A 15,457-nucleotide genomic window follows, 5' to 3' on the forward strand; every position below is an offset into this window, starting at 1 on the left:
CTCAGTTATTTTTTCCTCCTTAAATAATTTCTTGCTTTTTTGTTATTTTTGTGCCCTGTACAAGTCAAACTCAAGTGTCTGCTTGCGGCAACAAAAAAGTAGTTAGAGCAACATAAGTTTATACAAACATTCCTCGAGATTTGCAATCAACAGTAATCTCCCATTTATCACTATTGCTTTGGACCGATCATTTAATATTAGTTTTGTTAAGCAATGACGTGCAATAAATTTATGATCTTTTAATTGTGTAAAACGCATAACCTTGCCAACCAGCCCTGTACTACCAAGTGGCAACTTATAAAGAATAATGATTTAGTCTTTATCTGTTATAGGCTATGCTTAGTATAGATCTAAATTTACTACCGTACTTTGAACCAAGGACCTAAACATTAGGCATCAATCCTGTATTTCCGTAAAGTTCAGTTTGTTTTTGTTGTGTATTAATATGCGTTTTAAAGCTTCGTAATGTGTACGTGCAAGGCCGGGTTGATCCGCAATTTGAGGCTGGAGATATTTTGATGAAAAAAAAAATTGTTTAGTCGCTGATTGTTACACCCTCCAAAGAAATGTATTCTTTGGTAACCTTTTTACATCCATTGCTTGATGATATAAAGTTATTTTGTATCGCATTTTTTTGTCATGTGCAAACTTAAGCCTGCTTATGCACGAATACAAGCCAGCTGGTAAAGATTAGGCTTAGTGGGGGGTAAGACGATTGAAGCCACTCTTCATGCACATTTTCAGGCATGTCCTTAAGCGTTTTGCCAAGCGGCCTGCTCTACCAATAACCTAGATAGCCCATACTGATGGTACGTAGGCTTCACCATGGCATTACGATATCTACCTACATCACGGTAGTTACACGATTGTCAGCTACAAGATTAACAAGAATAGTTCCAGGCGTCGAAATGCGTAACAATACGTGGGAAAATAGATTAAGTTAGGTTTGGGTACCGCTAGGAGAGTGACTGGAGTTGTGACTCAAGGAAAACCGGGAAATTATTCACAATAGGTCACAAGCTTCAAAATCTCTCACGGAAATTCCACCGAGCCCATCAACATCATCCAGCAGTATGAAGACTTGGTAAAATACTATAAGATCATTGTGGTTTAGTCAAGTTGCCAACGGTACAGTTTATTGTGTGTGCAGGTACGAGTAAAATACCGTTACACAATTAAAGTATCTTGTATAAACATCTTGCATAGTATCTTTTTAAAAGTTTTACAACTGAAAGGAGAACATACGGTATATTTGCATATCTTTCCAACCTAAAACGACAAAGACACGTGGTTAACAAACATGTTCTCACGACCAGTGGTAGCAAGAAATGAACGACAGTTGTCACCAAATTTCACGTTTGGTAATTCTTTGTATATTAACCATGCTGACAGGCGTGTTAATGTAGTACACTGCGCTTTGATAAGGTTTTAGGTGTGTCGTTAGATGTATTCCACGATGTGTTTTTTGATGAATTTATTGATTTATTCCATCAGTATTGTTGCGGCCATTCTTGTACACAATGTGTGACAGCGTGTTTAGTATCAGTAATTTATCGATATGCCACTTGTGGCTCCTTTTACTGTTTTCAGTAAGTTTTATACACGCGTATACGGTTTACGCCTTTACCCACAACTCTCTCCGAGGCATGTTAAGCTGCCCGCAATTTCTAATCTCACACCTTGATTATAATTAACTGATTACGCTGTGGTTTGGTGGACAAGATTTTTACTGGGCATTCGACGTTTTGGACTTCGCAGAAAGGCTTTTTTCAATTCTCTTTTCTTTTTTTCTTTTTTCTTTTTTCCTTTTCTCTTTTTTCTTTCTTTTCTCTTTTCTATTATCTTTTTTCTTTTTTATGGACAATACTGAGAACACCGTTGTTTTTATCCTAGACATGGTCGAGTGAACGTGATTAAAAGTTAGAAGAGCAGAGGTGGGCTAATTGACTAGTCGTCAGTGCGGGGAGTTTCTTGTTGGAGAATTTATCGTGACACAATAACATAAAGATGTTTATACAGTAATAAACTAATCCAAAATCATGCTTGAAAAGAGCGTTTTGCAGTTGAATTTATTTTTATGCGTTCGCAATTCACGTACAAAGCTGTTCATAAGTACACCGTACGTTTAACTCTCCTAAAATCTCTGTTATATTCAGCAAGTCAGGTAATCCAGGCGGATTGAAATGTAACTATGCCAGGTTTGTGAAAAAAGCCTGAAGTATCTTGCAACCACAGCGCGAGGAAATATATTGATGACTTTTGTATCCATGTCACGATTGCCTTGAAATATCTGCAGCGAATAAAAGAACATAGACAGGTTCCATCGGTGATGATGTTTCTGTACTTCACATTTAGTAATAAGTTTTTTTTTATAGAACACAAAATATTAAAACTTTACTGGATTAACTGAAGCTACTCAATACCACCAAATATTGACCTATAGAACATACACTATTTATATGCTTACAACTTTGTTTTACTCGCTTTGTCGTATGGGAAACCTTTATACTGTACTTCGCAAAGCACAGAACGCAATTTCGCATGTGTATGAGTTCGGTTTTAAATAGGTTCCATGTTCTGAGGAATCGTACACTTATGATACGTTCACATACAAGTGTTTTCAAGTTGTCCATTCTGGTTTTAAGTTATTTTTTTGTGCTCAAATAATTTCTTGTGCTTTCCTATCTATGAGCATAGTTCGTTCACATACAAGTGTTTTCAAGTTGTTATAACCGTAGTAAACTCCATTGAAACCTTGGCGTCAAAATTAAAACAAGACCCTTAAATGTTCTGAACATCACTCTCATTCGAACAAGAGTTTTTCACGGCCTATTATGAAACATCCAAGAGATCTGCTGAGAAAACCTGATATGTGAACGCACCCTTAACTTCATGTTGTCTTTATTATACAAACCTACTTTTTCCGATGGCTGCAGATTACTCACATTTCCCACACAAACAAGCCATTTCTATGAGGGTCATGACGAGGCGTTTGTTGTTGTTATGATTTCAAGAAAACTTTATTTTAAATACATATTAAATGTCTCTACATTGTCTAAAGTAAACGACAAAAAAAAATTTTAATTGAAAATGAAAGTAAGAATTGGTTAAAATACGCTCCTCAAGTTGAGTCAAGTTTCAGTTAAAACTAAATTGTTTGAAAGTATTTTCTCAAATTACTTTATTGTAATCTTTAAAATGCCAAACGTGGCAGCAATTTCTGTTGTGTTCTTCTGGATTTAAAAGCAATAAAACATTTTTGTTGAGCATTGTTTTGACAGTTCTTCTAAAATCTCATTGCTGAGATTAGAAAAGGTAATGAAGTAATTGCGAATGATACAAGTGGTGCTTAAACTGTTATAATATTCTCAATTAAAGTCTAAGTATTCATTTTAGCAGCAACTTCGAAAACGTATTTTCTGTCAAAATTCAAATATCTTCAAAATTATTTATTTACCTTTTTATCTTAAATCGAAATACATTACCTTGATCTGTCCAGTGTAAAGCGTAAAACTTGCATTTTTCCTGATTCAAGGTATTATTTTGTCATAAAATAAATAAATGTTTTGCTTATTAGATAACCTTCGGATGCATAGCCTAAAGTGAATAGCGCATATCTTCGGCGTAAAGATATGCCAGGTTTTGTGCTTGAGGATATCTCAAAATGTTTAAAAATATTGTTGCTTCGTTTTTTGGGTTTAGAAATTATAGGTTGTTCGATTGAAACGTAACAAACTATTCTTTTCTTGCAGCTGAAATTGTCTAAAAGCGTTAATACACTAAGTGATACAAATAATGGCTTTTACCGTTTTCTTAAACTTGTTGTTGGTGGCCACGACAGTGCAAGGCCAAAAAGATCAAGTTTGTTCGAAAATAATACAGGAAATAAATGATGATCAAGTTACATTAGGTCAAGGCCCTCCTGGACGTCGTGGCCCGCTTGGGCCTGTTGGACCGAAGGGTGACTCCGGACCTCCTTGACGATGTGCTTGTGATCCAAGTGAGATTGATCAACTCCGAGAAGAGATGCGAAACATCCGGGGTAAGATTTTGCTTCTTTAACACTAATTTTACTTTTGTTCAATAACATTAAAAGTTTTTCACGGTTTGTTTTCGTCTATTTCTGTTGCATTTTGATATGTTGTAAAACTTATAATAACTTGAGCATTTGTTTGGTATAGGTTTCATACATGTGTTATTGTCTCGCTCACACACCCATACAGGAAAAGGCAAGTCTGATAAAGCAGCTCCCTTCTATTATGAGAGCACCGATTTTCTTTTGTTTACTTGTTTCGCTTTGATGAAATACCCAGTTTTTGTTTGTATACCCATATACCCAGTTTTGTTTGTTATCGTGTGTTTTAAGTTTTATCTACAGATAATTATGACACAAATAACGTTTCTTGTGCAGTTGCATACTGTTTGGTTGGTCTGAAAAGTGGAAGAGATCCTAATGCTGCAATAACATCTCCAAGATTTGCTCATGATAAAACAGAACCATATCGTGGGAGACTTGATAATATACAAAGATATTGCCAGCATGAAGCATGGGCTGCCAGAGATAAGAAGTAAAAAAAGAACATTGTGCGTTTGATAATCGTAATATATTTTGTATCCAGACTACGACATAATAGCCTGATTATACCTATGACGTAAGCTACTATTCAGACAAGCGATATCAAGAGTTTCATCATATTTTATTTTAGATATAGATATTGTACATATTTAAATACTTTAGATAGTACAGATGCACAGCGTTTTTGTGAGTCTTGTTTTGAAGAAGTTAAATAAACTAAATAACGATGCAAAGAAAAACATCAGGATAACTTCAAACAATTACTGAATGTGTGTGTGGCAGCCTGTGTGATCTTTGCAGGTGCAGAATTGATGGTAATGCTGTAGTATAACAAAAATCTAACACTTTCAAACATTTCGAAGCTTTCCAAACATGAACCAATAGATAATATTAAGCTTCTCATTTTGCTTCAACAATGCAAAATTTTATTTCGCTTTGTACAAATCTATCGATTTTGAATATAACATTAATAAACACAATGAATTGATAAAAAATATCCATCACAAAGCAAATAGTAGTTCAGTTCAATAACTTTATTATTTTAAACAAAGTGCAAGCTCTTTTTACAAGCTAGGAAAAGCAAACTACAAAGCTAGCATGGTGATCAACAAATTAGATATTCAAGACGAAGATTGATGTGATTGTTCCAGCTTTGAACGATCAATCTGATATATCTTGCAACCACTGGTTCAGAAAACATGTTTGTGACGTATGAATTCATATCCCGATTTCCTTGAAAAGTCTATAATATAAGACAAGAAACGATAGTATATAGAAGATAAAAAACAAAACCTTTTCAATCAGTTTGTTCTTTCTATGTGCAATTAAAAATAAACCATTAGTAATGAAACTGAAAATTTGCCATCGGTGAGCAAATTTTATCTGTAATGATAACTGCCAAATCAAAAGTTAATTAAACGTTCGTAAAATTAACTTAATGCGCTTGTACGCACAATGTCGCTTCCATTTTCCTGCATGACTTGCATTTCACTTGTTGAGTTTCCAAACGATATCTTGTAACTTGTAACCCAATTTTGATAATCTGAAGGTCTTCCTTGTGTCACAACGCCCGTTAAAAACGTTGGAGATTTCAGATCAACCTGAATCCATTCTCCAGCTCTTGCTGCAAGGTTTTACAAAACAAGAACGTTTATTAAGTGAGTTACACAAAGTATTTGAACAAAATGGTTAAAAAAATGTTAATTATAAGCTGTCATAAAACAGGTTTCAAATCGTATACGTGGTCCTCTATTTTTTCCAGAGGCCCAGGCTCCAATGCTATTCGGTCTTTTTTGAAAATCTAATCTTGCAAAACGATCGGCATGTCTTTCATCCCAATTCGAAGATGCGGAAATATCCTGGTCAAGCACTCTGCCATCTTTCATTCCAACTGCACAGGCGGTGACTAAAAGCAAAAGTATTTTTAGAAACTTTTTAGTCTAAAGTTTGTCTACTATTGCTCATACCTTTGTTGATATTTTGAAAACGAAGTTTCAAGCGATGAAAGTTTTCTGTAAAATATTAAAGCTTGCGGTAAGCTGCAAGTATACATGTTTTGTCTTTGTGACTGTGGCAATACACATAGCCTATACTTAATTGGTTGACTTCAGCAAATTTCAAAAATAGTTTTGACAATAAAATCAGCCAACTCAGGCTGAGACCCATAATATAGCAGTTAATAATACTTTAAATAAGATCGGGAAACGTTTAAAACAGCAACGTAAAATTGTTAGTCGCTGATCAAATGCTATGCAAAAGAACAACATAGACACAGAAAAATCTTCGACATTTTTACCAGAAAATTCCCGCAACTGTCCACGAAGCTCGCCAATCCCATCGCATTGGCAACTACCAGTCGGCCCCAAATCTCCTTTTTCTCCGGGTAAACCCTGCGGTCCGCGACGTCCTGGAGGACCTTGAACAATTTGCTCCTGATGCGAGGTTTGACTAAGTGCTCCGCGTTGCAAAACTGTCAGACATATTTCATTGTTTTGCCCAGAACTTGAAGTCACGCAGAGCAGCAAAATATTTGCGACAAAAGTCAACACAAGCATCTTAACAATAGGTTGCAGCAATTGAGCAACACGAGTCTGAGCTAAATGAAAAGATAACTTTTGTTAAAACACTCTGACAACGTCACCACAGATTTTTAATCTGTTTTTCAACACATGAACTGGGCATATTTATAGACGACACTTTTGCAAAGAAAGAAGTAAACCGCTGGAAACTGAACACAGCCATGACGTATTTGTGTTTACGACGTAAACCTTTTGTGAATGGTCCAAAACAACACACTTAACACGCCTATTTATTCTCAGTTTGATGGATTGTTCTGTGGTTTGCTTGCGTAAAACTTTGGGATTTGCCATCACAATGAAAAGCACTTTTAGGTTTAAACTCCAAAACAGTCAAAATATCATTTTTCAGCACGTAATAGTTTTTCAAACTTGTTGTTTCAGATGAAAAACAAGTTTTATTTGCAAAGAATCATGGCCCCGCTTAAAATTAGGTAATCTTTCTGTCACGATGGGAAATAATGAAGAGAATGTTGTTGTTTTTATGCTGTTTTTGAAAGTGTTAAAATTAGGGAATCAGTAAAGCTCGCTTGCAAATACCGAAAGCGTATTAGAAGACATAACGCAGATAGAATATAATGTAATATAATGCTTTGATTTACAATATAATATAATGAATAAACGCTGAGTGCATGAGTTTCGTGGTTAAATTGTAAATCCCCAAAATCGACCGTAATCTGTTTGGTACCCAGTATGTAGGCTACCTTTTGTTGTTCTGCTCCACATTCGGCGGTGGTTATACTTTGCCATAAAAAGTCAATAATATGTAGTTGTCGAAAATTCTTGAAACCCGATTTTATAGTGGAGACGAAATTTTTATGCAACCAAGCGAATCTACAAACTGCGTAGATATATAGACCTTCCTGTTTGTTCTTTGTTCTTCGATATTTTATGCTTCGTGCTTCAGCAGTTTGCCCCGTTTATATCTTTGACGAACGTTACGCTGTATGAGAAATAAACAAGAAAATAAATGTATGTTAAATACATGTTCGTATGTTATCACATATGTATTATATATATTACATAATTATTATTGTTATATACAGTATATACAATCGCATGTTATTTTGATGAACGATTCGTCATTGTTCCATTAATATAGGGTTTGTGTCATAGATGCCTGCTGTAATTACATAGACAAAATACAAATAAAAATTCACTTATATACGAAGAACTATCACTTAATTAAATGATTATCTAATGCAATTAGCAATCTTCTGAATAGCATAAATATGACGTTTTGTAATAAAAATTCATATAAAGTACAGGATGACACAATCAGAAATGACTGTATACTAAACTAGAAAGAATAAACTAGAAGCAAGTGAAGTAGAAAAGAGATGACGTTCATGGCTTAGGCTTAGATTTAGAATATAGAACAAACATAAATTATCTAAATTTGGCAAAATATTTTGAAAATATTGGAATTTCCACAGTAAATATGTTTTTGAGGTCTCCACTAAAATGCTTGATCGTTTTGACTGAGAGTTTTATATCCACTTAAAGTACCACGCAAGTCATTGGCAGAAACTTTTCAAAGTCTTAGTTAGCACCACTGAAGTCTTCAAAGTTTAACAAAGACTTTTTATTGCTGTCAAATTCATTAACAAAAACAACAAAAATCTTTGCGTCATCCGGCACTATGAAGATCAAAATCAATGATTTTCGTAAATATTTTATCATAATTTAGTTATAACGAGAATTATTTGATTTTGAAAGTACACTTGCATTGTTCAAATCTTATCGATATCAAAATTGTAGAGATAGGTTTGATATCTACATAACAGATTTTGCCTAAACTCATAACAATAACAAACGGCAAGTCACGATATTTGTTTTAAAATAGATGGTTTGTCTGTATATGAAGGAAGTTGTGAGTATTATATAGTCTGCGGAAGAAGCCGGTTGATGAAATAATAAAACAATAAGTATTGAATATTAAGAACTCTTCAGAACTTAAAACCTATTTAGGGTCGAGCACACACACGAGAAATCCCGATATGTGCTTCACGAGGCAGCTTTCTCTTATTACACATTTAAGCAAGACGTAAGTCAATTGTAAGTAAAGAAACTTAGTATAGATAAGTTTTGTGACTTTTATGTTAAAACCTATTTCAATTAGAAAAGGAATAGCTTTTTGTCAAAAATCTGAAATATGATGGCTTGCAATTTTCTTCCGTCTTTGGTTTTGATATGATTGTCATTCTACGTTGGCTTCATAAGCGCCAATATGGGTGAGTTATATTTTTTAATTAATTTCTAAAGAATTCTCTTTTGACAGTAGCTTATGGAATTTAACAGCAGAAAGAATTTCATTGTTTTTGCTTTATCAAAACAAAATTATTATAATTAATATAATTATAATGCTTTGTTTTCTAGGACCGTGTGCAAAGCAGTTTGATGCCATCAAAAGATTACAAAGAGATTTTCCCAACGAAGTGTTTGAATATCCGGATTGCAACTCAGATGGAACCTATGCGTACTTGCAGTGTAGTCCACAATTGAGAGTTTGTCGATGTTACAAGAAAGATGGAACAATATTCTATTCACTCAATGTGCCGATTACACAGAAGGACCAACTGGCCCCAAAATGCCATGAACGTATGTCGTTATAGCTTGATATTAAGTGAAATACAGAAAATGTAGTTGGTCGTTAAATGAATTCGCAATTACTTCATCCAACATTAGCTTGTTATAACCAGAGCAAACTTCACTCGCATATGATCTTGGTATCGACCAATCATTAAGAACCAGTTTGATGTTATGGTTACCGGTTCCATTATTAGTAATTTGCGGTAGTTCCTCATTCGTGAATTTGGCTCTCACTTTGTGTTTTAGCAGATATTTACTGATTTATAAATGAAGTTTATTCAAACTGATAAGTAAGTGAATAAGTAACTGTAGAAAATCGGTTCAAATTTGAACATATAAAATAAAATAAAAAATATATTTGGTGTTGTACAAAAGTATACGGTATGAATTTCGAAAATACAAACAAATTCTTTTCTTTGCAGACACCGGATCTTGTTGGGAAGCCAGACAGAAGGCAGCTAGTGACCAACGAGAAATCTTTGGCTTTGACTGCGACGAAACAGACGGAACTTATAAACCACGCCAATGTGATCATCGTCATCAAGATATGTCTTGCTATTGCGTCACCAAAGACGGGAAAGAAATCGCTGAAACTCGACGAACTGGATTTGGAGTGAAGCCGCCTGTTTGCCCACGTAAGTGCACGTTTCGGTTGCTAATTGGCAGCTTTTTCTTGCTGGATTGGGTGTAAGGAGCAACAGATGAAATAAAAAATTAATTCTTCTGTGTAACTCATCATAACGTCACGGCGCAACGCAAAGTCATATCGTCAGCACGCAACGCAACGTCATATCGTCAGCACGCAACGCAACGTCATATCGTCAGCACGCAACATTTACTTCCATATTAAGCACTCTTAGTTAACAGTCACAGTCACCAATCACTATCAGTTAAGCAACGTTTAAAGATGAAATGCAAAAAGTATTTCTGAATAACTATTCTAATTTATATTGAAATCATAACGTATTAAAAATCACTGCTAGTGTTCAGTGGCGAATAAAACAACAATATAATTTCATAATCATTTTATATTAGTTCTTTCCTATAGCAAAGATGAATACCGGCCAAGAATTCCCGGGACATCCAGAATTCCCAAGATTTCCTGAATTCCCAGGATTTCCTGAATTCCCAGAATTTCCAGGAAATCCGGAATTTCCAGGATTTCCTGAATTTCCAGTACCTCCGGATGTTCCACGTTTTCCGGATTTGCCAGAATTTCCGGATTTGCCAAGATTTCCTAGGGGTCCGGAAGAACTTCCAGGCAGGTTTCCCTGAGATGACAATGATAAAGACGATTGGCCATAATGATGTTGCTATAGCAACATTACTCTTCACAATCTGCATTACGTTGTTGAATTACTATTATCTGGAATGTGTTTCATTTTTTGTTACATCTGTATAAGTAGAAGTGTATGAAAACTTATCAGCTAACCTGTAGATGTATTCACTATACAAAGCGATAGGTATTCGTAATATTCTTGAGTTTGGTATTGTTGGGCATACAAGAAATACGAATATGAAGCATGCTCATGATGTTTAGTTAATTTATTTCCTTTGTGGACAATCATCTATATCTGCAAACCAATCAAAAGAATTTACCAGTGGTAGATCTGCAGAGGTTGCTGCACTGCTTATCAGTCTTAACTTATGATATTCGGACTTAATTTACCTGCCGAATTAATGATCTGACTCCGTGGTTGCGTGCGGTTAGAATTCTCTAACCTAACCTTTTACTAGCCGAAAGCTCTTACGATTACAGATACAGTTTATCAGAAACGATCCTTTGTTGTAGGAACTGTACAGGTTCCGAATATTACACACAATCACAAACTTAGTATTCACCATTTAAAACCAGTCTAACGAATTACAATTAACACGACTAACGTAATACGTTCGTACGATTCTGTATCTCTGTCTGCGCGGTTACTCGCGTATCAGTTCGAGTTTATAAAGCGGAGCGATGTGAGCGGAAATATTCAACACAATATACACGAACATTTCAGAATGCACGAACGATAAAATAAAGCGTTGGGCAATGGGGATTATTTTCAGTTAAAACTCGGATGTTATGAAATCACCTGGTAACGTACTAAACGGCGCTTTCACATGAAGTTATTTAGAGAAAGTTTCCAAATATTAAGCGACAATTGCAGTTTCATCAATAAACAATATTTCAATAAATAGCTGGCAAATACTTTCCCACGAATGATATAAAGGTATTAAAAATGCCACCCAGGCCACTACAGATCTGCAGTCAATTCTATCTGATCACGATGTCTATAAAACTCTTTCTAGGTCTAGATCACGTGATTATATAATGCCCGTTTTGTGGACTTGCCGAAATTGTCTATGGTAACAGATTTATAAAAAGCCTTCTGAGTCATAAATATGAGTTTAGGTTTTTTTTTTATTCAAAACATAAACATATTTTTAATAGTTTTAATATTAATGATTGATAAATGATTGACTGATTTGAACCATCAATGTTTCAAATTTACTGTAACAGTTACTGCGTTATATGCTTTGTTAGCAAAATGTGCTTGCACCGTAAATGATTACGAAAGTTTTGGTATCAATACAAAACAAACATTTTGAGGGTCACCAAAAACACTTCATCACAATGCTTGTGAAAGTTTATGACTTGTTTGTATAACGGAAATGGTTCTCAATTTGGAAAAAATAATAAAAAAAATCGGTGCGTGAAATAAAAGCAATAATAATAATGTTAATAGATCTGGTTCATGGAAGAAAACTTATTGTTGGTAGTTACAGTTTCGTGTAAAATTGTGTCATAGGCTGAACTTTTTCAAGTTTCCAAGTTCAACAACTATCGAGTAGAATTAAGTAAATTTTGTTTATACTTAAAATCATGTGAAATATAGAAATACTCAGCAGTGACGTCACGTTAAACATTATCGAGAAGGTCAATTGACGTTCTAGTAACTATTATAGAGGCTTAGCGAGAAAAATTCTATTCAGATAAAATATGCCAATTTCATGGCATTAAAACTCTTTCCATGTTACAGAAGATTCATGGCTTCCAGATATTCTAATCCAGTGTATGACATTGATATGTCTTCTCAGCCAACGTTATTAAAGCCATGGCCAGTGACGTAGAATTTTAGAAAAACCATTTTTAAATCTACATTTCCTTGTCTTTAAAGGGCCCTATAAGGTGCAAAGATAGAACACCTCTAAAAGATTGCAGAAAGATTTTACAGACGAAATGTTTGATTATAAGGGATTATATGTTTGATTATATGAGACCGCAACCCATACGGAACCTATGCTTACTTGCAGCACAAGAAAGGGATAGTTGTCTCTAGTAGCAGCATAACGGTTGGTCTAGCTGCATAAAAATACAAACAGTAAAGACATAATGCCGGATTTTTCAACAAAGCTTTTGTTTAAGATATATAATTAGGCTATGTATATTATACAGCAAAATATTAATATCACGATTTTGAGAAACGAGTTATAGCCTATAATCACGAGTTAGTTTTGAGCTATTGCCACCATGCTGATGGTAAGTGCAAAAAAAGGGGCGGATTTCCTGCTGCTACTGCTACCTGTGCTGATACCTGTTGCGGCATGCGTTAGAAATAGACGGTTGAGGTAAAAGAGCGCAAAAATGAAAAAACGCAATATAGCAGCATTGTGTTCGACATACTGTCAGCTGATGGTTAAACAATTGTTTTTATCATGTTTGTTTTCACATTTCGATAATATCATTTTACTTAGTTTTAACAAGATTTAAATGCTTGAAAGCAGAGCAGTTGTTTAAGATATGTTTGTCGCGAACTGAGAACGACAATCAGCAACATTATAAAAAAGTACAGATAGTGTAAGCTCGCATACATTTTAAATGGCATAAAGAGACATTTGAAAGAAGATTGAAGTTAACCGATATTAATGAGTGATCCTCTTCTCATGATTCAACTTGAAGCGAAGTATAATTCAAATCAGCCAAATAAAAACTTTGAAGATAACACCGAAAAAAATTGCCTACAAAGATTCCAAAGATAAACTAAACCAAAAATATTTCTTTTACTGGGTAGAAAAACAACATAAGGACTGTATTTCAGGATGAATTTCCTTACTATTTTTTCTCTGCTTTTTCTGGTTACTACAGTAAAAAGCCAACAAAATCAAGTTTGTCTGACAATGTCCATGCAAGTGGAGGGTCAATCACATGCATTGGGTCAAGGCCCGCCTGGACGTCGGGGCCCACTCGGGCCTCCTGGACCGAAGGGTGACTCCGGATTTCCTGGACAATGTGTTTGTGATCCGAGTGAGATTAATAAACTCCAAGAAGAGATGCGAAACATCCGGGGTAAGATTTTGCATCTTCTAGAATATTTTTACTTTTGTTCAATAACATTTAAAGTTTTTCTTGGTTTGTTTACGTCTATTTCTGCTGCATTTTAATATGTTGTACAACTTATAGTAACTTGAGCATTTGTTTGGTATAGATTCTATAAATGTGTTGATGTCCCGCTCACACACCCATACCGATAAAGGTAAGTCTGATAAAGCAGCTCCCTTCTGTTATTATGACAGAACCGACTTTCACTTTCAAGACACAAATAACGTTTCTTGGGCAGTTGCATACTGTTTGGCTGGTCTGAAAAGTGGAAGAGTTCCTAATGGTGCAATAACATCTGAAGGATTTGCTCACGGTGGAATGGAACCATATCGTGGGAGACTGGATAATACACAAAGAAGCGATCAGCATGGAGCTTGGGCTGCAGCACATCGTAAGTGCAGAAAATCAGTTTGGATATAAAAGGTTTTACGTTCATGAAAGCGTATATTGTGATATCCCTGACATGTTGCCCTGATATCTTGAAATGTTGCAGCCCATAAGAGAAGTTATGCAGTGCGAGTGCTTTTAAAATTTGTTTTTGTTTGTTATTTTTCAGCTTTGAAAGTTGGTGATTGGACTCAAGTCGATTTTAAAACTCCAACTTTCATCACTGGAATAGTGACACAAGGAAGACCCCAAGCGGGCCCCCAGTGGGTAACAAGTTACAAGATCTCGTACGGCAATTCCACGAAACAAATGCGAGTAATACAAGAAAACGGAAGCGACCTGGTAAGTTGCCATAACAAAAAAATAATTTCGTGGATATGGCAAAGAGTAAACTTGCTTTTATGCTACTGTTGAAGCACGAAAACTGTTTATCACAAAAATAAACTATCTTCTGGGTTTATTGCCGTATATATGTTTTTTCAGATATTTCAAGGCAATCGAGACAGGGATACAAAAGTTGTCAACATGTTTCCTCATCCATTAAGTGCAAGGTACTTCAGACTTCTTGCACAAACTTGGAACACACATATAACCATCCGTTTGGATTATCTCACATGCTGAATCGTTTAATATCCATGAAATCGATAGCAATTGATAAAATCCATATCAATTGAGTTTTGTATTTTAAAATAGCTTGAACTCATTTTCACGTATCTCTATTGTACAGTTTAAAATTCTGGTTTTAGCTGCATTGCAAATGCAAAACATCTGCCATTTTGTTTGTGATAAACAGTAAGATCAAATCAGTCAAATAAAAACTTTGAAAATAACACCGAAAAAAATTGCCTATGACTATGCGTTAGCTTATTCATAACAACTCAAATACGTCATTGCTCTATTTAATTCTCTTTGATTCTTATTTTGGTGTAACGGACATTCGCTCCTGGGTTTATTTTAACGACAGGATAAACAATTTGAGACAGTAACGCTCAGTCTCAACTTTTTGTGATCCTAAGGTTAAGTAATTTTGCTTGATGTCTATGAATATACTCAGAAATAATTTTTTCTTCGGTTGAAAAGAAACTTTGAAAAACGACTTTAAAATAACTGTAAACAGCGTTGAAAAGTGATGGTAATATTATTCGAGCCTTCAGCATCACCAGACATGCTTTACTTATTATTAAGAAATAAACCCAAGTAATGAAGGTTCACGCACACAAAGAAGTCCGGTAAAGTCTACTAAACTAAAGAGAATAAGCATGCGTCAAGTGTTTGCCTTGTTCTTACTTTTTAGCGTAGAGGTTTTCGTGGGCTCTATGCATGTGTTGGAATTTTTTAGATGACTGAAGTTCGTCGAAGCTTTTTTTATTTTTTACCAATTTACTTGCAAAAGTTTGTCTTACGAATACATCCAATTGCGGCTTCATCAAAGTAATTTGAAACGTGCAGAGTCGTCATCAG

General features: G+C 35.0%; 3 protein-coding genes across 5 annotated transcripts; 2 read left to right on the forward strand and 1 right to left on the reverse strand.

Moving 5' to 3' along the window:
- Window positions 1-4,678: 4,678 nt before the first annotated feature.
- LOC143463262 (lactadherin-like) lies at window positions 4,679-6,714 on the reverse strand. Its single transcript, XM_076961704.1, has 5 exons — window positions 6,372-6,714; window positions 6,043-6,087; window positions 5,817-5,981; window positions 5,530-5,699; window positions 4,679-5,318 (listed from the first exon to the last, which is right to left on the reverse strand). The coding sequence occupies exons 1-5, from the start codon at window positions 6,628-6,630 to the stop codon at window positions 5,181-5,183; spliced, it is 777 nt and encodes a 258-aa protein (XP_076817819.1). The 5' UTR covers window positions 6,631-6,714; the 3' UTR covers window positions 4,679-5,180.
- Window positions 6,715-8,727: 2,013 nt separating this feature from the next.
- LOC143463268 (nidogen-2-like) lies at window positions 8,728-10,764 on the forward strand. Its single transcript, XM_076961710.1, has 4 exons — window positions 8,728-8,885; window positions 9,031-9,252; window positions 9,666-9,878; window positions 10,292-10,764. The coding sequence occupies exons 1-4, from the start codon at window positions 8,882-8,884 to the stop codon at window positions 10,516-10,518; spliced, it is 666 nt and encodes a 221-aa protein (XP_076817825.1). The 5' UTR covers window positions 8,728-8,881; the 3' UTR covers window positions 10,519-10,764.
- Window positions 10,765-13,306: 2,542 nt separating this feature from the next.
- On the forward strand, window positions 13,307-15,310 carry LOC143463261 (lactadherin-like). 3 transcript variants are annotated; one of them, XM_076961701.1, is made up of 5 exons: window positions 13,307-13,576; window positions 13,716-13,763; window positions 13,824-14,000; window positions 14,166-14,338; window positions 14,480-15,310. In XM_076961701.1, exons 1-5 carry the CDS (start codon window positions 13,330-13,332, stop codon window positions 14,615-14,617), a joined length of 783 nt encoding a protein of 260 aa, XP_076817816.1. In that variant the 5' UTR covers window positions 13,307-13,329; the 3' UTR covers window positions 14,618-15,310. The 3 variants fall into 3 exon arrangements, with proteins under 3 accessions (XP_076817816.1, XP_076817818.1, XP_076817817.1); XM_076961703.1 differs by having other exon boundaries at window positions 13,911-14,000; window positions 14,480-15,309; XM_076961702.1 differs by having other exon boundaries at window positions 13,848-14,000; window positions 14,480-15,307.
- The last annotated feature ends 147 nt before the right edge of the window (window positions 15,311-15,457 follow it).

The sequence above is a fragment of the Clavelina lepadiformis genome, chromosome 6, assembly GCF_947623445.1.
Source record: "Clavelina lepadiformis chromosome 6, kaClaLepa1.1, whole genome shotgun sequence".
NCBI classification, from domain to species: Eukaryota; Metazoa; Chordata; class Ascidiacea; order Aplousobranchia; family Clavelinidae; genus Clavelina; species Clavelina lepadiformis.

Coding starts and splice junctions, on each gene's coding strand:
- LOC143463262 (XM_076961704.1), bottom strand. CDS start 6,630: ATGCTTGTGTTGACTTTTGTCGCAAATATTTTGCTGCTCTGCGTGACT. Junction 6,088..6,371: donor ACAGTTGCGGGAATTTTCTG/GTAAAAATGTCG, acceptor AATATTTTACAG/AAAACTTTCATCGCTTGAAA. Junction 5,700..5,816: donor TGGAAAAAATAGAGGACCAC/GTATACGATTTG, acceptor AAAACCTTGCAG/CAAGAGCTGGAGAATGGATT.
- LOC143463268 (XM_076961710.1), top strand. Junction 9,253..9,665: donor GGCCCCAAAATGCCATGAAC/GTATGTCGTTAT, acceptor TTTTCTTTGCAG/ACACCGGATCTTGTTGGGAA. Junction 9,879..10,291: donor GAAGCCGCCTGTTTGCCCAC/GTAAGTGCACGT, acceptor TCTTTCCTATAG/CAAAGATGAATACCGGCCAA.
- LOC143463261 (XM_076961701.1), top strand. CDS start 13,330: ATGAATTTCCTTACTATTTTTTCTCTGCTTTTTCTGGTTACTACAGTA. Junction 14,001..14,165: donor AGCTTGGGCTGCAGCACATC/GTAAGTGCAGAA, acceptor GTTATTTTTCAG/CTTTGAAAGTTGGTGATTGG. Junction 14,339..14,479: donor AAGAAAACGGAAGCGACCTG/GTAAGTTGCCAT, acceptor ATGTTTTTTCAG/ATATTTCAAGGCAATCGAGA.